Source organism: Pituophis catenifer, unplaced genomic scaffold (assembly GCF_029215685.1).
Source record: "Pituophis catenifer annectens isolate HBS135680 unplaced genomic scaffold, rPitCat1.0.hap2 SCAF_2, whole genome shotgun sequence".
Lineage (NCBI taxonomy): Eukaryota > Metazoa > Chordata > Lepidosauria > Squamata > Colubridae > Pituophis > Pituophis catenifer.
This window is the reverse complement of record NW_027256882.1, coordinates 217,982,062-218,004,573: the sequence shown is the minus strand read 5'-3', so window position 1 is coordinate 218,004,573 and position 22,512 is coordinate 217,982,062. Positions and strand designations below refer to the sequence as shown.

At 38.6% G+C, this 22,512-nt stretch overlaps 1 protein-coding gene across 1 annotated transcript in view; it reads left to right on the top strand.

Moving 5' to 3' along the window:
- ADAMTSL1 (ADAMTS like 1) overlaps positions 1–22,512 on the top strand; it is a 508,728-nt gene that overhangs the window by 359,444 nt on the left and 126,772 nt on the right. The window contains exons 7-10 of the mRNA XM_070938587.1: positions 5,937–6,011; positions 10,710–10,867; positions 16,254–16,365; positions 19,442–19,580. Of these exons, the coding sequence (XP_070794688.1) occupies positions 5,937–6,011; positions 10,710–10,867; positions 16,254–16,365; positions 19,442–19,580 (484 nt within the window). The remainder of the gene's footprint in view (positions 1–5,936; positions 6,012–10,709; positions 10,868–16,253; positions 16,366–19,441; positions 19,581–22,512) is intronic.

Below are 22,512 nucleotides of genomic sequence, written 5' to 3'. Positions count from 1 at the left end.
TAGGTTAGTCAAAACAATAATATGATTCAATATCCTGGGTATAGCTCTACGCCTCTATTCAATTAAAAAGAATTTGCTTGCTTCAGAGTTTTTAATTGGAGAGGGTATACTGGCACATCTGGGAAAACCCGAATCTGAGAGTTCCGGGTTTTCCCTCAGTAAATCAAAAACCCCCAAACCATCCCCTCAATCATCAGTCGATCACATGCTCCAATCACCATTCTTTCCATCTCGAGACAGCACTCCAACCACTCCTTCTCCAAATGCAGGATCGGCCTGACCTTGACCGAAAGGAAGAATGCTATCTTGTCTAAAACTAATCCCTCTATGAAAATCCCCCCTCCTACTTTCCCATACAGGAGAAGGTGGCAGCGTGGAAGCTTCCGGCCTAATATGGCTTCCAAAGATGACATTGGCTTTAAAAAGGGACATTGAAATTCTTCTCTGGGCTTTGGTGGAACTGAGCACTCAAAGGCAAAGTAAGACTTCAGCAGAATTTTCAGACTACTAGACAACATGTGACCTGCTGGGTCATTGTTTCAGTTATATTTCCTTACTTAAACAGAGAAACCGAATGACCAGGGGCAGGCAAAAAAACCCCAGTAAGAATGGGAGCAATGTTCAACTCTCCAATGGCTTCCCCAGTGACTTTCCTTATAGGAAAGTGGCAGGGAGCATTGGAATGATGATCATGTAACCACAACAGTACAGCAGCACTGAAGCAGCCACAGCTTTGCCAAATTTCAGCTCCCCAGGAGCAGGGGTGAAATCCAGCAGGTCCTGACAGGTTCTGGACAACCAGTAGCGGAGTTTTTGACCAGTTTGGAGAACCAGTAGCATAAATGTTGAGTAGTTTGGAGAACCAACAAATACCACCTCTGGCTGGCCCCAGAGTGGGGTGGGAATGGAGATTTCGCAGTATCCTTCCCCTGGGGTTGGGTGGGAATGGAGATTTCGCAGTATCCTTCCCCTGGGGTGGGGTGGGAATGGAGATTTCGCAGTATCCTTCCCCTGCCACACTCACCTAGCCACACCCACCAATTCCCCCCCACGCCCATCAAATCACGCCACAGAACCGGTAGTAAAAAATTTTGGATTTCACCACTGCCCAGGAGTGATAGATCACCCTTTCACCCAGTGGAAGGTTACAAACAATCAGACAGTTTTAGTAGTACATTATACAGTTTCCATATCACAGAGTGAAGGAATGCATATCAAAAGCCCCTTTGACAATATTGAGTTCACTGGAAATTAAAAAGAAAATAAAGAAAAATTGTGGTTGTTTGTACTTCAAATGACCTGGAGATAAACACAGACTTTCTATTTTCACAAGTCTCATTCCATTAACTTCTTTTAAACCTATTATTATATTAGAGAGACCAAAAAGGTCTTGCTAACACATTTTAATATTTGAAAATGGAAAAACATACTTTGGGGGGGGGGAAAGTACTTTAAAAGGGCATTTTTGTCCGTTTGTGAGTTTATGATAACATTTTAGAGTGTAGCTATGATTAGCGCTGCGTAAAATAAATACCAAGATGAACTGGCTTCCAAGCAAATATTCTTACATCATTATTTTAAACCAGTTTAAAAGATGAAACGATTGAAAGAAGGAATGTGTTGAAAGGAAAGTTGAGTTCACACTAACCAGGACCAGAAAGCTGGTTTTTTTGAAATAAATAAAATTAATAATAAATATATAAATAAATGGGGGAAAATGCACTTTTGGGTGGGTATTTCAGAGTTGGCCACTGATCATACAACATCTGTGTTTATGAGAAACCATTTAGAGAGCTCAGGAGTTTGCAGAAAATATAAAGAAAGAACTAAACCAAAGACCTAATAATTTATCCAGAAACGTGTCTCCCATTGGTCAGTTTGGTGCCTTAAGAGGCTCACAAGCAGCACATAAGGGGCATGGTCCTGGAAGTAAGATATACTTGTCAAAACTAATGGTTGTCAGGTCAGAGATCATCCTTACAAGCTAAATGTATTGTTCAACTATGCACTGTGTGAAAAAAAAATCTTGCTTTTATGTTTCCGAAAATTTTCATTATTAAATTTCATTGGGGACTCTTCAAGAAGGAGGGAAAATAGCTATCTTCCCCCTGTCTCACAGCAACCTTTGATTTCTATTATTTATTGCTTATTAGAGATTATCACTCAACTGACAAGATCTCTTGGCAATTTATTTATGCACATCTGCCATTAGTTTCCTGTTGGCAACTTTCCTTTGCAGGAATTGCTGCAACCCCCTAGTTATGTTTTACAATTCCTAGTATGGTGACTAAGCTTTTGGTACTTTTTATCTGATGGCACTAGAATTGTGTATTGAGAGAAGTGCATTAGCAGTTTTGCTTTTTGATTCAAGTGCGCAATAAAGTATTAGAAAAAGCACATAGAGATCCATGCACATACAACACACAAATATTTAATACTATTAAGTATTGTATGGCTGCCTTGATCTTCCAAGGCCTCTCTATCTTAGCAGAGTACATAAAGCATAAATGGTTATAAACACTGACATATAAAAAAGGGGAAAGTTAGGAACCAACTAGGGTTTTTTTTTCTTTTTACTTCTTTTTTCTTTTCCTTTCCTTTTCCTTTTTCTTTTTGGTTTTTCTTAATTTTTAATAAGCACAAGCAACATTAAGTAACAACACCCAGTTGATATCAGTATTAAAAATTAAGCTTAAAATAGAAAGGTTTATTATATAATAAATCATTTGAGCATTTTGCAGTTGTTTATCAAAACTAGATGTATATTTTAAGCAACCTTAAGCTGCAGACCAATTAGGTCTAGAGGTAAAAGCACCAGGCTAGAAAGTGGGAGGCCATGAGTTCAAGTCCTGCCTTAGCCATGTAAGCAAGTTGGGTGACTTTGGGTGAATATCCCTCAACCCATCTCACAAGGTTGTTGTGGGACAAAGAAAGTAGTATTAGGTAAGTTCACTGCTTTGAGTTATTTTTTTAAAATAATAAAGTTGAGATACAAACAAATATTAACAATAACATCTTAGAAATCATAGTTAATGTTGACATAACCCCTTTTTTCTTTCTCTTTAAAGACTTAAACTATCTAAGTCATGAGAGTTTTAATAACCTTTAGACAAATACCATATAAATTCCATTCTATCCAAATAATATAATGCACTACTTGTGTTTAAAATAATACAATAAAAATTTAAAATTATTTTTGCACTGAAATGAATGAGTAATCGATAGACTTTTTAAATCCTTATTTCGATTTTCAATATACACGTTGAATGTATATTTAATATTTGGATCATTGTGCAAAATTGCACAATAGGATCTACAGTCTGAAAAAGGCTGCTAGTCCTGGTACCACACGGTTATTTTCCTCTTTTTCTATTATACTTATGTACACCAAGTTTTTACAAATGCAGCATACAGTTATTTTCATAAATTTATATATATATACAGAATATATCTATCTATCTATCTATCTATCTATCTATCTATCTATCTACAGTCAGGTCCAGAAATATTGGGACATCGACACAATTCTAACATCTTTGGCTCTATACACCACCACAATGGAGTTGGAATGAAACAAACACAATGTGTGTTAACTGCAGACTGTCAGCTTTAATTTGAGGGTATGTACATCCAACTCAGGTGAACGGTGTAGGACTTACAGCAGTTTGTATATGTGCCTCCCACTTGTTAAGGGACCAAAAGTAATGGGACAATTGGCTTCTCAGCTGTTCCATGGCCAGGTGTGTGATATTCCCTCATTACCCCAATTACAATATGTAGATAAAAGGCCCAGAGTTCATTTCAAGTGTGCTATTTGCATTTGGAATCTGTTGCTGTCAACACTCAAGATGAGATCCAAAGAGCTGTCACTATCAGTGAAGCAAGCCATCATTAGGCTGAAGAAACAAAACAAACCCATCAGAGAGATAGCAAGAACATTAGGCGTGGCCAAAACAACTGTTTGAAACTTTCTCAAAAAGAAGGAATGTACCGGTGAGCTCAGCAACAGCAAAAGACCTGGGAGACCACGGAAAACAAGTGTGGTGGATGACCGAAGAATTCTTTCCCTGGTGAAGAAAACACCCTTCACAACAGTTGGCCAGATCAAGAACACTCTCCAAGAGGTAGGTGTACGTGTGTCGAAGTCAACAATCAAGAGAAGACTTCACCAGAGTGAATACAGAGGGTTCACCACAAGATGTAAACCATTGGTGAGCCTCAAAAACAGGAAGGCCAGATTAGAGTTTGCCAAACAACATCTAACAAAGCCTTCACAGTTCTGGAACAAGATCCTATGGACAGATGAGACCAAGATCAACTTGTACCAGAGTGATGGGAAGAGAAGAGTATGGAGAAGGAAAGGAATTGCTCATGATCCTAAGCATACCACCTCATCAGTGAAGCATGGTGGTGGTAATGTCATGGCGTGGGCATGTATGGCTGCCAATGGAACTGGTTCTCTTGTATTTATTGATGATGTGACTGCTGACAAAAGCAGCAGGATGAATTCTGAAGTGTTTCGGGCAATATTATCTGCTCACATTCAGCCAAATGCTGCAGAACTCATTGGACAGCGCTTCACAGTGCAGATGGACAATGACCCAAAGCATACTGCAAAAGCAACCAAAGAGTTTTTGAAGGGACAGAAGTGGAATGTTATGCAATGGCCAAGTCAATCACCTGACCTGAATCCCATTGAGCATGCATTTCACTTACTGAAGACAAAACTGAAGGGAAAATGCCCCAAGAACAAACAGGAACTGAAGACAGTTGTAGTAGAGGCCTGGCAGAGCATCACCAGGGATGAAACCCAGCGTCTGGTGATGTCTTTGCGTTCCAGACTTCAGGCTGTGATTGACTGCAAAGGATTTACAACCAAGTATTAAGAAGGGAAAGTTTGATTTATGATTATTATTCTGTCCCATTACTTTTGGTCCCTTAACAAGTGGGAGGCACATATACAAACTGCTGTAAGTCCTACACCGTTCACCTGAGTTGGATGTACATATCCTCAAATTAAAGCTGACAGTCTGCAGTTAATGCACATTGTGTTTGTTTCATTCCAACTCCATTGTGGTGGTGTATAGAGCCAAAGATGTTAGAATTGTGTCGATGTCCCAATATTTCTGGACCTGACTGTATCTATTGATTTATATGCCGCCCTTCTCCGGAGACTCAGGGCGGCTTACAATGCGTTAAGCAATAGCCTTCATACTTTTGTATATTTTATACAAAGTCAGCTTATTGCCCCCACAAACCGGGTCCTCATTTTACCTACCTTAGAAAGGATGGAAGGCTGAGTCAACCTTGAACCTGGTGAGAATTGAACTCGCAGTAATTGCAGGCAGCTGGAAGCTAAATACTACCTTTTAACAATAGCATTAGTCTGTTGCGCTCCTCAGGCTCTTCCATCCTTCCATCTCCTCCCTATTCACCTCCACTTCATCTCAGTAACATATTCACCTCCCTATTCATCTCCACATCATCTCAGTAACATACGGTAATCACTGAATATCATCATAGCAAATACTTTACTTTAGCCATAGAAAATAATTTTAAATAATTTCAAAGTTTGATTATGTTTCTTGTTTATTTTATTTTTTAACATGCATGAAAATTCTTTGTGCAAATTCTTGAAGAACAGGAGTCGGCTTGAAGAAGAACTGATGCATTAAGGCCACGAGGGTTTGTTTTACAAGAGACTTTGTTTAATTTAAACAGATTTTCTCGAAAACAAGGCCATTGACTAGGCATATAAAGCATGCTTGTTTCACATTTAGTTTTTCTTCAGGGTTCATTGGATTTGAGTGTTTTTATTTTAAGTGACCAAAGTATGGCTTGCAATTTTCCCATTAAAATGGTTTTCTCTGCTTGGCTGAGCTTCCTTTGCTTGTTGACCATGTATGTTTTTTTGCTTTCTTGCCTCCCCAATCCAGTGGATGACACTGTTGTTGTTATTCCCTACGGAAGTCGTCATGTTCGCCTAGTGCTAAAAGGTCCTGATCATTTATGTAAGTAAAAATACGCTTGTTATATTGAAATACTTCTAATAATCTTTGGAACTCTTATTTCAAACAAGGCTGAATGGCTCCTTTATTTTAGGGAGATTGAAACATGAACAAGGGGCTTTGTATATGTATAGAGAGTCCATATCTGGGCCGCAAAAGTCCAGATGACCATTAGATGCCATCTTTTTGCTTAATTTTTAAATTTTATTTTACTGTGATTTCTTTGGTTGATTGTTGTGAGCTGCGCAGAGGCGTTGGATCAGGCAGCATACAACTTTAAATAATACCAATAATAATAATAATAATAATAATAATAATAATAATAATAATAATAATAATAATACCAACTAGGATAATCCAAATTTGTAAGAAAGTAGAGTGTGTTCTAAAACTGGTATCTGATTTTCCACTCAGTATGTTAGTGCATGTGTTCATACATAATTTCTGTAAAATGTGTTTTTTTGTTGATAAGAATATAATAAAAGCTACCATGGTATTGAGCTGAATTACTGACAAATTTACCACATTGTTCTTATGCTTACCTTTGTTTCATAGAGCAAAGGGTAAAGGAATCAACCACCAGATTGTGCTATTAAAGGAGTTACCCATAGAAAATAAAAATGTGGAATGAAAAAGGTTGGGAGCTATATAGGTCTTCAGTTTACTGAATTAGAATGTGATTGACAAGAGTTAGGATAGGGCCAGTGGTGGGATTCTACCGGTTCTACCCGGTTCTAGCGAACCGGTAGCGGCGGGGGCGGGAGGCTCCGCCAACCCACCCAGACGTCATTACGGACGCTCTGCGCATGCCCGGAAGGCTCTGCACATGCGCAGAGATGGCGCACACAAGTGAAGCTTGCGCACACAAGTGGTGGGTTTCAAAATTTTTTACTACCGGTTCTGTGGGTGTGGCTTGGTGGGCGTGGCATTGCTTGGTGGGCGTGGCTTGGTGAGCGTGGCAGGGGAAGGATACTGTAAAATCTCCATTCCCACCCCACTCCAGGGGAAGGTTACTGCAAAATCCCCATTTCCTCCCGATCAGCTGGAACTTGGGAGGCAGAGAATAGATAGGGGCAGGGCCAGTCAGAATTTTTACTACCAGTTCTCCGAACTATTCAAAATTTCTGCTACCAGTTCTCCAGAACTGGTCAGAACCTGCTGAAACCCACCTCTGGCGTGTACGCTCGCATTTGTGAACCAGTAGCGAAGGTAAGTGAATACCACTACTGGATAGGGCATGTATACATAGTAACCATTATTGAAAGACAAGAGATAATCTAAATGTAAAGCAAAAATTGTGGATAAATCTAAATTTTGTTGGCATTTGAAGTTCATTCCTCCCACATTGGAGGCTCATATTAAAAATATACTGATTTCTTACTTGGAATGTGTAATGATAGGAAAGAGCAGAAGAAGCTTTTCTTGAGATTCTAAGCAATTGCTTTCTAACTCCTTTATGCTTCCTGTACAGATAAAATGTTGTATGCAACATATCTTTTTCCAAGTTACTATGTGTGATTCCTAACCTTGTTTGGCTTCAATACAATATATGCCACTCTCAATGTATGCATAGAATTCTGAATGGCAGGTATATTCAACAAGTTTCCTATGTCCCTTTTTCAATGGAAGAGTTAAATGAAGTTTTTTCTCGAATTCTACAGAAACTATTGTACAGTCCTGTACAGAAGCTGTACAACATATAGATATTTTAGATTAGGATATGTCTTTCAGAACTAAAAGGATTACCCAATCCTATAGATTAGAGACAGTAAACACTTGCAGCTGGTTGTCAGCTTTAAGATAAGCAATAGTAAAACTCTGAAAGGGCAAAGAACATTTTCAAAAAAAACCCCTTTCATGCTGCCATAATTAAGGACCTTTTATGATGGGTTATATATGGATTATATTCTATGTGCTCTTGATAAACTACCTTAGGTACATACAATTTGTTCTTGGGTGTAAAATGTGTAATTGTGAACATTTATCAGTAGATTGCGAGTTATAAACTATGAAAGAGGGGAAAATATGTAATATTTGCCTACAAGATAGAACAGTAAGAAATAAATATTATTTTGAGACTGCTTAGCCTGTACTCCTGTGGCTCTTATTTGCCATGCGTGCTGTTTCTCAGACTAATAAACATTATCATTTTGGTGCTCTGCTGCCAATGGAATTAAGAAGAGCAGGAGAGAGAAACATTTACAGAAACCAGTGTCTAGAAATACAAGAGAGGGAACAAGTATTTTCCACTGGATTAGGGCAGGATTTTTGTCCTGACGTGGTCTGTTACTTTTACCCCTGTATTTAGTCATAGAGTAAGAGGGGGGTGGAGTTACAGTATGATGTAGTTGTATCATGATGCATAAGTTTCTGTGTAGAACTATAATAGTTGAGCTGCCACCGTCTGGCTACTATTAGATAACTGCAAGGCTTAGAAAGACCCTGAAGCAGAAGCCGCCAATCTTTTGGGAACCAGGGACATGGAGAGAGGTTTTTCCACAGACCAGAGGGTACATGGTTTTGTATGCTGCTTGCATTCCGTGGATGGGGCTTCTCTTGTTTGAGTGGCCTGGTTTCTGGCAAGCCGCAAACTGGTGCCAGCCCATGGACTGGGGGTTGGGGACCCCTACCCTGACGGATAAGTTCAGTGTTGTAGGGTAGAAATTAAATTCCAATAAATCTTTAAACAGAGAACCAGTTTAAAAGCTGTGGCAGTATTGCAGGCTATTTCTGCTGGCTGCCTGCAATTTGGCAGTTCGAATGTCACCAGGCTCATGGTTGTCTCAGCCTTCCATCCTTCCGAGGTCAGTAAAATGGGGACCCAGATTGTTGAGGGCAATATGCTGACTCTGTAAACCACTTAAAGAGAGCTGTCAAGCGATATATAAATCTAACTGCTATTAAGGTAAAGGTAAAAGTTCCCCTCACACATATGTGCTAGTCATTCCCAACTCTAGGGGGCGGTGCTCATCTCCGTTTCAAAGCCAAAGAGCCAGCGCTGTCCGAAGACATCTCTGTGGTCATGTGACCGACATGACTAAGTGCCAAAGGCACACGGAACGCTGTTACCTTCCCACCAAAGGTGGTCTCTATTTTTCTACTTGCATTTTTTATGTGCTTTCGAACTGCGAGGTTGGCATAAGCTGAGACAAGTAACGGGAGTTCACCCCATTATGCAGCACTAGGGATTCGAACTGCTGAACTGCCGACCTTTCGATCGACAAACTCAGCGTCTTAACCACAGAGCCACCGCGTCCCTCAGCTAATTGCTATTACTATTGCTATTAACCCATTGAAAGTGTACTGTAGTTGCAATAGCAATATAACATTAATTGACTTATCAAAGGTTCTGAATGTGTTTAGATTTTTTTTTCTTCCATTCAATCATATGTGGTTCTCAGACACTGCCTGGACAAGTCCCTGCATTTTCCTTGGAAAAGTTTTTTAGATGTAGTTTGCCATTGCCTCTTTCTGAAGGCTGAGAGAAAGTGGCTGGCCCAAGGTGACCCAGCTGGCTACATGCCCAAAGCAGAAGTAAAACTCACGGTCTCTATTTCTAGACTGAGGCTTAACCACTACACCAAACTGGCTCTCTGTTTCGATAATAATTCTTCCCTATTCATTTCATGTTCCCTAAATAGATAGTAATGGTGATAAATGAAAGAGCAAATGTATTAAAGAAAACAATTCAATACATTAAAGTATGCATTACATATGTCAATAGGCTTTTGCAAGAAGAGAAGAGATAGTGTGCACGATTAAAATGGAGTACAAAGGCAAAATTAGCCAATCTGGGGCATCACAAGCAATGAGTATTTATTATACTGATCATAGATAAATTTTTACAATGTAAACTTCCAAAATGCAGGCTAATTTGCATCTCATAAAAAGATATTTAAAGACCTGTGTTCTGACAGACGAGCACAATTCAAAACGCACTGATGATGCCTCCTCAAATGGTGATGAAAAGTTTGCAACCATATTGTCAAGCTCAGAGCTCAAACCAACAGCCTTATACAGTTCATTTAGTGACCATTCAAAGTTGCAACAGCACTGAAAAAAGTGGCTTATGATCATTTTTCACACTTACGACCATTGCAGCATCCCCGTGGTCACATGATTAAAATTCAGAGGCTTGGCAACAGACTCAGTATTCGGGAGGCCGATCCAACCGCCAATCAGCTGCTTGTGCTAAATCAGGCTGTGCTGAAGCTGACCAGGCTGTTTGCTATTTGCTGCAAAGAGGCAAATTGCTGGGAGGCAGAGGCTGAAGGGTGGGGGCAGGCAGGTGGGCGGGGCTTCAGCAACATTCACTCTATAAGACGCACAGACATCACCACCCGCTTGGGGGGAAATGCATCTTATATACCGAAAAATACACTATATCTAAACTGTATTGAGTTTGGGGCTACTATTCTCTCTTCTGCATGGCTAAGTCCAAAGAAACTGAAACACCAGTACAAATGCTAGCTGTAATGGAAATAGTTCTGTCTTACACAGTGCAATAGATTAGTAGGTTAGATAGAAGCAAAGTGAAAACCAGAGAGAATGGTATAAAGTGAACCGGATGAAGCATTAATAACATGCTCAATTAAATTAAAACAAATAATGCTTTATATCTAGTGTTTTTCTTGACAATTGTATTCCTTTGTGCCAAGGAAACAACGATGTGTGACTCTTCCAATTGCTTGTATTTGTCAGATCTAGAAACCAAAACTCTGCAAGGTGTGAAGGGCGAAAACAGTCTCAGCTTCACTGGATCCTTCATTGTGGATAATTCTTCTGTTGAGTTTCAGAAGTTTGCAGACAAAGAGATATTGAGGATACCTGGTCCTCTCACTGCAGATTTCACTGTAAAGGTGAGAAGCTTTGAACAACTAACAAACAATAATACTTTGCAATATTTATGCCTGCTTTGTGGTAAGTAGGCTTATGACCAGCGGTGAAATGCTACCAGTTCAGACCAGTTCACCCAAATTGATAACGGCGGCGGGTGGTTCGGAGAACCGGTAGCAGCGGCAGCACGAGGCTCCGCCCACCTGCCCAGGCGTCGTTACTTCCTGATTTTAACCTGTTTTTTTCCCTCTGCACATGCGCAGAAGGCTTTGCACATGTGCAGAGGGTCCAAAATCGCATGTGATGCATGTGTGGAGCGCACGCGCGTGGAGCGCACACTTCCAAACCGGTAGAGAAGGTAAGTAGATTTCACTCCTGCTTATGACATTGTCTCTATTTATTATAACATTCAAGACTATGTTTCTCCTGCAAGTAAAATGTGCTATTCTAGGATGCCAAACACTTACTACTACAGGTAGTCCTCGACATACGACCAAAATTGATCCAAAAAATTATGTTGCGAAGTGAGAGATTTGTTAAGTGAGTTTTGCCCCATTTTACAATCTGTCTCACCACAATTGTTAAGTGAATCACTGCAGTTGTTAAGTGAATCTGGCTTCCCCATTGACTTTGCTTGTGATAAGGTCGCAAAAGGGGATCACATGACCCAGGGACGCTGCAACTGTCATAAATATGAACCGGCTGCCAAGCATCTGAATTTTGATCCCGTGACCATGGAGATGCCGCAACAGTCATAAGTGTGAAAAATGGTCATAAGTCACTTGTTTCAATGCTGCTGTAACTTTGAATGGACACTAAATGAACAGTGTAAGCTGAGTTGCCTGATCGTCAGAGGCATTTAAAAGAAAAAAGCCTCTGCTGATCAGGCAACTCAGCTGGGATCGTCAGAGCCTTTTGAAAGCATTTTTTTACAACCTCTTCGCCGAAGAGGTTGTAGAAAAAATAGTTTTAAAAGTAAAAGAAAAAGAAAAATGGCCATGCCCACCCAGTCACATTACCCCACCATCACCAAGCCACGCCCACAGAACCGGTAGTAACAAATTTTAGATTTCACCACTGCCATAAGCAGATATGTTGCACTAAATCATCACATTATATTAGACCTCTGCTGTTTGCCTTCCCCATCTCCTCAACGTTTCAGAACTACTACAGGAGAATAATTCAGGAAAACCTCTTGAGTTGCTAAAGAAATTAGGAGAATTAAGCTTTGCAGTTTGTTACAGTGAGCGAGCCAGCTTTGGTTGAGAAATCAACAGATAGCTTAGAAGCTCTGTTTTGTGTAGAACTGGCAGTAAGAATCAAATTATTTCTTCCCACTAATGTTTTCTTCTCATTAATTTTCGCCTCTTCCAAGTAATTGGAAACACATTGCTGAAAGTAAAATACACATGCTATAGAGAGGCTAAGAGGCGCAATGGAATGTAAACCTTTGAGAATTACAAGATAATAAAACATTTTAGAGCAGATGAAGGTGGGTCAGAAGGGCCTGGAGATTTTAAGATATAAGCCGTAGGATCTGTATCAGGTTTAGGGTACCATAATTTTTCATTGAGGACTCCCAACAAAAATGGTTTGATGCCATGATCATTAATGGATAGAAATGTAGATTATGCTGCATAGGGAATAGGTGATGGACAGTGCCTGTTTCATTGCTACATGGTTTAAACACCAGGACTAGGACCGTTGGTGTTTCTGTCTTCCAGTTTGATTCCAACGTTATTGGCAGATCAGTGGTCAAGCAACGTAGAAGTTTTTATCCCATCATAAAGTGAAGCCAAGGCAGGAATTCCTCTTCACCTAGAAGTCATGAGTTGAGAAAAAAGGTTTTAGTCCATCCCATTCTTCAGCTAATCTTGGCCAACCTGTGTGAAGCAGAGTGAATGAGAATGTGTAATTATACAAATATCTTATAACCTTATCTTTTGGGAAATTAGATTGTTTGGCTAGGTAGTTAATCAGTGATTGGATACATAGTTAATTAGTTAGTTGGTATTTACCAATCAGGAATAAAATGGATAGATATTAAAGTATTTGTAAAGTACTCAGCGCCCTTAAGTGATGGCCCATTTTTTTCTCTCTGTGAATATTTTCAAGTAAAAGGAGTAAAGTAATTAATACCAACTTCATTGTTCAGAAGATTTTGCCAGATATGGATTGAGATGGAGATAAAGTGTAGATGAAAATTTTGTAACTCCTTGAGGTCTTTCTTCAGCAGAAGGACCACAATTGAATATCACACATTCTATTTATCTGGCTATGCTAGGCTGAATTTTATGGATTTTATAAATCCAGATAGCTTCAGTTGAATCTGGATGTTACTTTTTATTTTCATCCATTTCAATTTGGGCTTCCATACAAGATATACTACTCAGCCTGTTTCAGTTGCTTGGTGAAATGGCCTATGTTGAGCCCAGGAAGAGAGAGAGAAAGAGAGCATTTCTGATAATTTTCCTATATATCTCCAATGTTTGTTGGTATATTAACCATGATGCCTTTTTGGATCATCTGGCAGGATTAGGCCAGTAGTGAAATCCAATTTTTTTTACTACCGGTTCTGTGGATGTGGCTTGGTGGGCGTGGTGTGGCTTGGTGGGCATGGTTTGGTGGGCATGGCAGGGGAAGGATACTGCAAGATCCCCATTCCCACCCCACTCTGGGGCCAGCCAGAGGTAGTATTTGCCAGTTCTCCGAACTACTCAAAATATCTGCTACCGGTTCTCCAGTGCCTGTCAGAACCTGCTGGATTTCACCCCTGGATTAGGCCTTGAAGATGCTGTTTTGTAGTCATTTTTATCTTTCCTAGGTGCTGCAGCTTGTTCCTCAAACCTTCAGCAGACATCCTGAGGAAACTTTAGGGTCCCAGCTTTTCCTCCATGCTGTTCAATGTCAGTCATAGCTATAGAATGGACTGGAGTTGATAATGAACAACAATTCAGCTCTTGTTCTTATAATCTGAAAAATCTGGATGGCTACTGATTACTTATTCCCCAGCTAGGAAATGTTGCCTGATTCATAGGTCACTTTGTTGAAGGTGACTTCCAAAGTTGCTGTCACTCAGGGACCTATTTGAATCTCTCCTATGGGAAAATTAGTTATTTACAAATCAGTATGATATTTAATGAAATCTTACAGCTATTAATTCAAAAGGAATGTAAGGAGTGGCCTATGCGTTCTGGTGTTTTAATATCCCCCAAAATACAATAAATTATCTAGAAACAAAGAAGAAGACATCAGTTGGCTTCAGGATTTTTAGGATTTATATATCGTGGTGAAGTTTTTATACTCAGTCAATGAAAGGGAATTCATGCACATTATTTAATGAAAAGCATTAGGTAACAATTCATAACTAATACCGGTACTATTCACTCTTATTCTTGCTTTGGCTTTTGGGATAGGTTAAATTTCTAAGAGCAAAAATAGCCAAAAATGTTTGATTTAAGTAGGAAATGTAAGCAATCAGGTTTAGAATCAGCTGGTCAGTATCTGATATTCCCCCCTCTCCACCCCTACTGCCGACCTCAAAAATACTTTCTCACCAAAGTTCTGTCAGTTTTGTAATCGTCATATTCCATCCCATGCATCTTTTTTGAAACAATAAACATCAGTTTGTCTGATTCCTTTCCTCTCATTCACCTAGCAATGCTATTTTTTCCTCCATCTGTGGTTACTTGCAACATATTCCCACCCAAGAGTGTTGGGGTTGGTAGTACAGGCTATACAGTATGTATAATTTCCCATTTCGTTTGGGAGAAAGATCTGCATCTGTCTTTTTTCCATGCCAGAGAAGACAGATAATCAAGCAGACAACACAACAAAAATCCTTGGGGAAATAGATTGTTATGTCTTCCCAACTTTTGATGTGGAATTTCCCAATCCTTCCTCTCAGGCCCCATGTAATCTCTCTTCTCATTTATTTTGCTCTGCCTGGGATCTCACAAACATGAATTTTTTAAGGTTCAGGCAACACTATTGATGGTATTCTTTATTTCCCTTTTTCTTTTCTGTTTAGTTAGCATTTTCCCTCTCCAATGCTGTTGTTAATCTTTATTTATACTGGAAATTTCAAAGAGCTAAAAGCATTGAAAGCATGTACATGTCCCTGGATTCGCTTGTACTTTTCCGTCATCCCAAATCCATGTGTGATTCATGTACTTTCTGTCTTATGCAAGGAATTAAAAACCTTTTGCTGAGCAAAATGGTAGTTATCCATACAAGAGGCCTCCTTCACTGCATAGGAAACATGCAATGTTTCAGCTGTAGCTCCGTTTTTCCTTCTGGGAATATATATCACTATTAACTTGATTAAAAGAAAGCTGCAGGCTCTCATCAGTAGACTAAAACTTTTATATCCTTCAACATGTCTCAAGTACTTCTGCCTTCCTCTTTTATGACCTCTTGCTTTTTTTTTCTTTTCTTTTTTTTTTTTTTGCAACCTAAGGATTCTGAGTTTTGTTATTGTGTTTCTCTTCTGTTTTGGAGGGAAAAAACCAAGGCCATTTCTTCTCCAGTAGTTTCCTTTTTTTTCCTGATTTATTTCTTTGTTTGTTTGAACAATAGAATGGTTTTTGAACCAAGGGAATAAGCACTTGGTTTATACAGATACAATCATGTAAGCTCAATATTATCTACATCAGCTTTTCCCAAATCCATACAAGGGCAAAAGCCACATTAGTTGGACAACGTAGGCCTTGTTTCCAATGCACATACATCAGTTTGTTAATATTTGTCTGCATTGACCAGCAGAAGTTTCTCAGGTAACTGTAAGTAAATCTTTCCTGAAAATCTTTTTTCCAGCCCTATCGGAAAGCATTTGACAACCTATGATCCATATCGTTGATTTTTGGTTTGACGGCTTTCTTTGAGTGTACTTTGCCAAAACATCTCTGACAGCTTTTAGAAAAGCATTAATTATCAGCATTAGGAAGCTGATAATTCAGATGTTTTTATTTGCTTCATTATTTATCTAGAATAGTTTTAAGAGATAATATTGTTCTGGACTAATGATTTTATGTCCCCCCCCCACCAAATAGAAAGGTTAACCAATCATGATAAAAATTATTACCTATTATAATCTAGGAGTCACCCTGCAAGATAGATGACAGGGCTAAAAAGATTATCGTGTTCATAGCATAAAAGATTACCGTGTTCAAGTATTACACCGTATATCTATTTAAATATTTAGTTGCTATTTCTCTGTTTGGGGAACCCCTTTGCACAAGTGTTGAATTTATGCTTCTTGATATCGAAGTTGCTTATCTGAAGATAAGGGTGGAGGACAATTACAAAGTAATTCTACATTGTTAAGATAATCTGTTTTAGAAACCATTGTTCTAGTTATATCTGGATTACAGACTGATAACTTTACCTGTAGCTTTTCATTTTTTTCAGATTCATTACGTTGGTGCTGCTGACAGTACAGTTCAGTTCATTTTCTATCAACCTATTATCCACCGATGGAGAGAAACTGATTTTTTTCCCTGTTCTGTATCCTGTGGTGGAGGTAATGAATATAACACTCTTTTCTGCATTGTAATTCTAAAAAATACTGATATACATTGCCAAGTTTGTTCAAGGTGACTTCCTAAATTACTGTCAAAACTTCACCAAGTTTTGTTCTTATTTTTTTTATGGAACTTCCTTCCATCCTCCCTCCCTCCCTCCCTCCCTTTCTTTTTTGTAAATATTTGTAGTCTTTATTTTGAAGTTGTGGAAGTGCTGATTTGTCTTTAATTACCATATGTACAGTACAATACAGCTACCTCCAGAAAGATCTTCAAAGAAAAAGTTCTCATCTCATTTGCAGTCTGCTCTTTTAAAATAAATTGTATTTTTCTAAAGGCAAAATGGAAAAGTGACTGATTATTAGACAGCTATATAAACCCTAAGTTTTAATAGCAATAACTATTTATCTTGGTTTGTTTCCTTATTCATATCTATCTATCTTTTCCTAATTATTCCACATTTATAAAATTACTGACTACAATTTAAAAACGTAGTTCCTTAAGGTACCAGTAATTGTTATATACTCAAATTTTCTGTGGTGAAAGAGGAGTTGAAGTCATGCATTTTGTTTAAGTTTTTTTTAAAAAAAAAACACCATTTCCTAATTGCTGCCTACTTTAATAAGGAGAATACATAAACCCATGACAGGACTGGAGAGGTAATCTCATGCCGGGGTCGGAGTTTATAATATGAATAACGCTGTGCAAAGAACAGGTTCATAGTTTGGAACTGCTCGTTGACCCTTGATCACTCTGGATCTTCCCATGAAAAATGACAGTGGCAAGGAATTGTCACTACAGTACATCTGGTACATCCGTTGTTATTATTTGGTTTGATCTGGCTGAGAAGTTTTAAAAAGTCATCCCTTTGCTGCCCAGGTAGCATTGCTATCATTTTATCAAGACAAAAAGTTTGTTTATACTGATTCTATACCATATTCATCTCAGACCTGTTGCCATATGCTAAATAAATAAATGTCAGATCTGTAGCTTGCCTAAAGCATGACATCCAAGTTATTAGTTGTCCTAAATCAAATGAAGGGGGAAAGCTTAATACCTTTTCGTGCATACAGAGCACTATATATAATGACTTCTTAGTGCGTTTAAAAGCCTCTGGTTTGACCTTCCCACTAAAAGTTTAATAATTTTTGAAGACTCCGTTTCATTCATTCTAATAATTGTCACCACAGCTCATAAATAAAACCTCAGAGGGAGCTATCCAGCCTTTGTGGTCAAGGGTAGCAGCACCTTCTCTGCAGAAAAGACAATTGGCTTCTGGTAATTGAAATGAGATAACCACAGCAGATACTCCCATATAGGAAATTAGAGATGGGGAATGAGAAAAATGCACAGAAGGAGGCTTCCATTGAAGAATGCAAAGCTGGGCTTCAAGGGAAAAGATAAATCACCCAGAACTTATGAGTAGTTAGGGAGATCTTGTGCTTTCTTTTTTATTTCTTTATTATGTTCATTTTCTATACTTGCTCTTAGAAGCTCAAGATTTGTATAGGAGAAAAAAAAAGCAACCTGGCGCATTAAATCACTAAAAGAGAAGCATAAAATATCACATGGGGTGAACTAAGTAGAAGCAAGGAATCATCTTTCATATGCGGAGAGCAGAGCCAAATTATAAATGACACCACTTCTACCAACTGCAAACAGAATTCATCAACTTTGAATGATAATTTATATGTATTTGATTTACCTTTAAGTTATGCATCTGAAGTTAAAGATATGTAATACAGTATATGATATTTGAATGTTATTCTTAAGATGTATGTTCAGGTATGAACATAACTAAGTGAGCAGTCATAGAGCCCAGAGCTGTATTTAGCCCCCAATTCATTTGCAGCTTAATGATAATGGATGGAAACTGGTCCAGTGTTGCTCAGGAAAACAGTCATTAAAATAGATTTAAGATATATAATAAAACAACAAAAACACCAATAACTAGCTAACTGTGTGCGTGTGTGAGAGAGAGAGAAGAGATGATTTGTACTTGAGTATGTTTGTGTGTGTGTGTGTGTTGCATACACTAGTTCATGTAACAGAACCTCATTTCTACCGTCCCCTACCTACAGTGGCCCTTAGCTTCATCAAAAGTTTTAAAGTGTTGTTTCCCTGAGCTGCAACACTGCCATTACTGTTTATTGTTTAAAAACAAATCTTATTTGTTTTTTATTTATTTTTCATTTTAAGGTGTTTTTATAAGAAAAATTTACCATGGGAAAATCACTATCGTACATTGGCTATAAATCAACATGCTTTTAATTGTAAGATCCTCTAATGAGATATCTTATACTAGCAGATATGGTTATGCTTAGCCTTAGAAGGTGTATGTGCTGTGTTTTAGTTTTGCATTACAAACCATAAATGACATTTCTTGCAGGTTACTATATCAAGTTACAATCAGTCTGTCCATCTACATACTACTACTACTCTCCTATCTGTTTGTAACCTTCAATTAGCCCAAACAGTGTGTCACAGCACAGATTTTTATGAATCAAGGTGTCTCAAACCTGCTAACTGAAAAAAAGTATGCAAAATCTAGGACCCGTTATTCCTGTGTTGAAATACCCAAGGCAGGGGTGGGTTCTATTTACCTTTATTATTGGTTCGCAATGGGAGCGCACACAGATCACCCTTGTTGACGTCGGGGCGGTGGGCGAAGCCTCCTGCCGGTTTTACTACCGGTTCTATAGAACCGGTCAAAACCGGGAACAACCCACCACTGACCCAGGGTTGTCATACCAGTTGTATTCGCAAAATTGTGGCTGCTATAGCCTCACCACAGTCAGTTGCCGCCACATGATTGTAATTTCCAATGCTCCCTGCCAGTTTCCCACAATCAAAGTCAGTGGAGAAGCCTGCAGGAAGTTGAAAGTCACCCGCATTCCCACTGCTTTTTTGCCCATCTGTGGTCCTTCTGCTTCTCTGTTTCGGTAAGGAAAAAATAACTCAGTGGGTTGCCTTGTGGGACCTCATTGTTATTCAGATTAGTAGACAATACTTGCTTGTTGATGTGGAACTGCATAGCTGCCTTTATCTTTACCCAATCTGCTTTTTTTTTTTAAGGTTATCAGCTTACATCTGCTGAATGCTACGATCTGAGAAGCAATCGAGTGGTAGCTGACCAATATTGCCACTATTACCCTGAAAACATCAAGCCAAAGCCAAAACTCCAAGAGTGTAACCTAGATCCTTGTCTGGCAAGGTACATCAGTTAACAATTTTGAAATGCTGTTTATACTGAAATACAAACAGGTTAATTATTCTCTTTTTATACTTTTCAGAGATTTATTAAGATTCCTTAGTAGAATGTGGATAGAATGTTTGTGTTGCATTTGGCCAGCAGCAACAACAACAACAACAACAAAAGTGTGGCTCACTATTTATCAAGAGCTAATACTTCCTCAACTAGTGAACATCTCTAGAGCTATAGAAAACTAACATGACATAAAAGTCAGTGTGGAAGACAGATTCACTTAATAATCCTGTTACTAAATTAACAACTACAGTGATTCACTTAAATGTGGCAAGAAAGGTTGTAAAATAGGGCAAAATTCACGTAATTATCTCATTTAGCAACAGAAATTTTGGGCTCAATTGTTGTAAGTTGAGGACTACTTGTAGTAATAATAACTTAGAAAATGAACTAAGCCAGACAATTCACAGATTATACAATGACAGAAGAGGTTTGCAATAAAAAGGGGTTTTAAAAGTAATATTTTGTATTTTTAAAACATTTCAGTACAATTTGTAATTGTATTTTATATTGGTATTTCAGCTTAAAAGTTGAATTAAAAAGGAAAGTAAAAAATAGAATAATATGGAAAGAGATTGTACATACAGGAGAAATTTAAATTTAAAGCACTATTGAATTCAAAGAAATAACATGAGCCAAGAATATATAGCCACAGAAAATATATATAAAAAGGATGAACAGAGCAGTATGAATAGTTTTGCTTTCTGCAATTTCACTGAAAGAAATTCCTATGGCCCACAGAAAATATATTGCATGCCATATAAGCCTCACACAGCATTGGACTGGGAGAAATATATATATATATATCAGGTACAAGACTTGGTTAGAGTACAGATACGACCCACGCTCTGAATTCTGAACAAGCCTGATAATTAGAGAAATGGAGCCCAGGTAATGTATTTGCAGATAAACACCTGGCTTTCCAAAAAAGATCAAAGCAGATATTGATAATCCCTTTTGTCATTATTGTTATATAACAGATGACTTACGTATTCCATTTATTTCTGAGAATTTATCTTTTTATTTTCCGATTGAATTTTGTACACAGGCTTGATAATTCAAAGGCAGATATGTTATGATAGGTAGCTACATGGTGCAGGCTAATTAAGAGATGGGTAGAAAGAGAGATTTTAAAAATCCTTCTCGATAGATACTAGGAGTAATGCACTACAGATCTGTGTGGTTGAGAAGGTTTCGGATTGTGTACAGGTGATTGGGAGAGAGTGGACAGTGAGCATACAGCAATGTAAAAAAAAAACCTGAATACATGTGCGAACAAATCAAGATGGCACTGATTGGCATTAAAAAGAGAGGCATTATGTATCTTTTAAAAGCACAAACGCAATGTTGAGAAAGACCTGTGTGACTTTTGGCAACTCAGTTCCAGTTTATGATGAGGTAGCAGATGTAGAATCTTGAAGTTGAGTGAATCTCTTCCTCTTTAATACATTTATGTCAACAATTTATCCCTTCCATTGGAGGCATGATTGTCATTGTGCAAGGCTAAAGTTTGGCATGGCTAAAGATAATTTAATGTTACGTTCTTTGCAGTATGAACTTCATTACCAGTAATTTCGATTCTGGCTTTTTCAAGGGGAGGTAAGGAAGGAGGGTGTGAGTGGGAAGATTCGGGAGTAGTTAACACTTCTTCGACACAGAGCATAAGAGCTGTGTGCCCTCTCTTAGAGAAGCCATATCTCAATCCAGCCTTATATGAAAACTATTATCTTGTCTCCAATCTACCAATTTGGAGAAGATTGTAGAGAAGAAAGTGGCCAAAGAGGGCCTTAGATGAAGTAGATTATCTAAATCCTTTTCAATTCAGATTCAGACTGAACATGGAATCAAAGCAGCAATTATCATTCTGGTTACATGATCTATATCAGAACCTTGAAGATGATAATTTTCCTGCTCCTGATAGGACTTCCAGCAACTTAAAATAGTATTGACCATATTTATGTGGGATCCTTTCCTACTGTACTAGTGGTTCCAGTCAATACTTGGGCAGGGAGGAGGGACAATTTAACCAAGGGCTCAATTTTCTATCCTACTACTGCAGTGGTGAAATGTAAAATTTGTTACTACTGGTTCTGTGGGCGTGGCTTCGTGGGATGTGTGTAATATGACTGAGTGGGCATGACCAACTTTTTTTTTTTTTACTTTTAAAACCATTTTTTCTACAACCTCTTTGGCTGAAGAGGTTGTTAAAAAAATGCTTTTAAAGCCTCTGACAATCCCAGGTGACTTGCCTGATCGGCAGAGGCTTTTTTTTTTAAAAGCCTCTGATGATCCCAGCTGAGCCGCATGATCATCAGAGGCTTTTTTTTTTTTTTACTTTTAAGGGCATTTTTTTTCAGCCAAAGAGGTTGTAGAAAAAATGCTTTTAAAAATTTAAAAAAAAAGCCTCTGATGATTGCGCGGCGCAGCTGGGCAGTGGGGGGGGCAGGGATTTTTGCTACCAGTTCTCCAAACCACTCGCCCTCATCGCTACCGGATCGGATGATCCGGTCCAAACCGGGAGCATTTCACCCCTGTACTACTGTAACAATTATATGAAACCACTAGGGATGGCCAACCATCAGTTTGAAGTAAGGTATCATTACATTTTCACGCCAGTTTCAGTTTATTATTTCGGGTTCAGCTGTTGGGAGACAGCTGCCCATAATTTTTTGATTATCTGTCATCTCTGACCTAGATGGAGTGGTACTTCCCCATTCAAGAGTGGTGTGCAACTTGGGGGAGGGCTTCCCGGACTGTCAGGTCTTGCTCAAACAACAGGTGCTAGCTGTGGCCAGGAAGACCTTTGTGCAGCTCCATCTGAAGTTGCACCCTTTCCTAGATTAGGAGACCCTTCACAAAATAACTCATTCCATTGTTCACC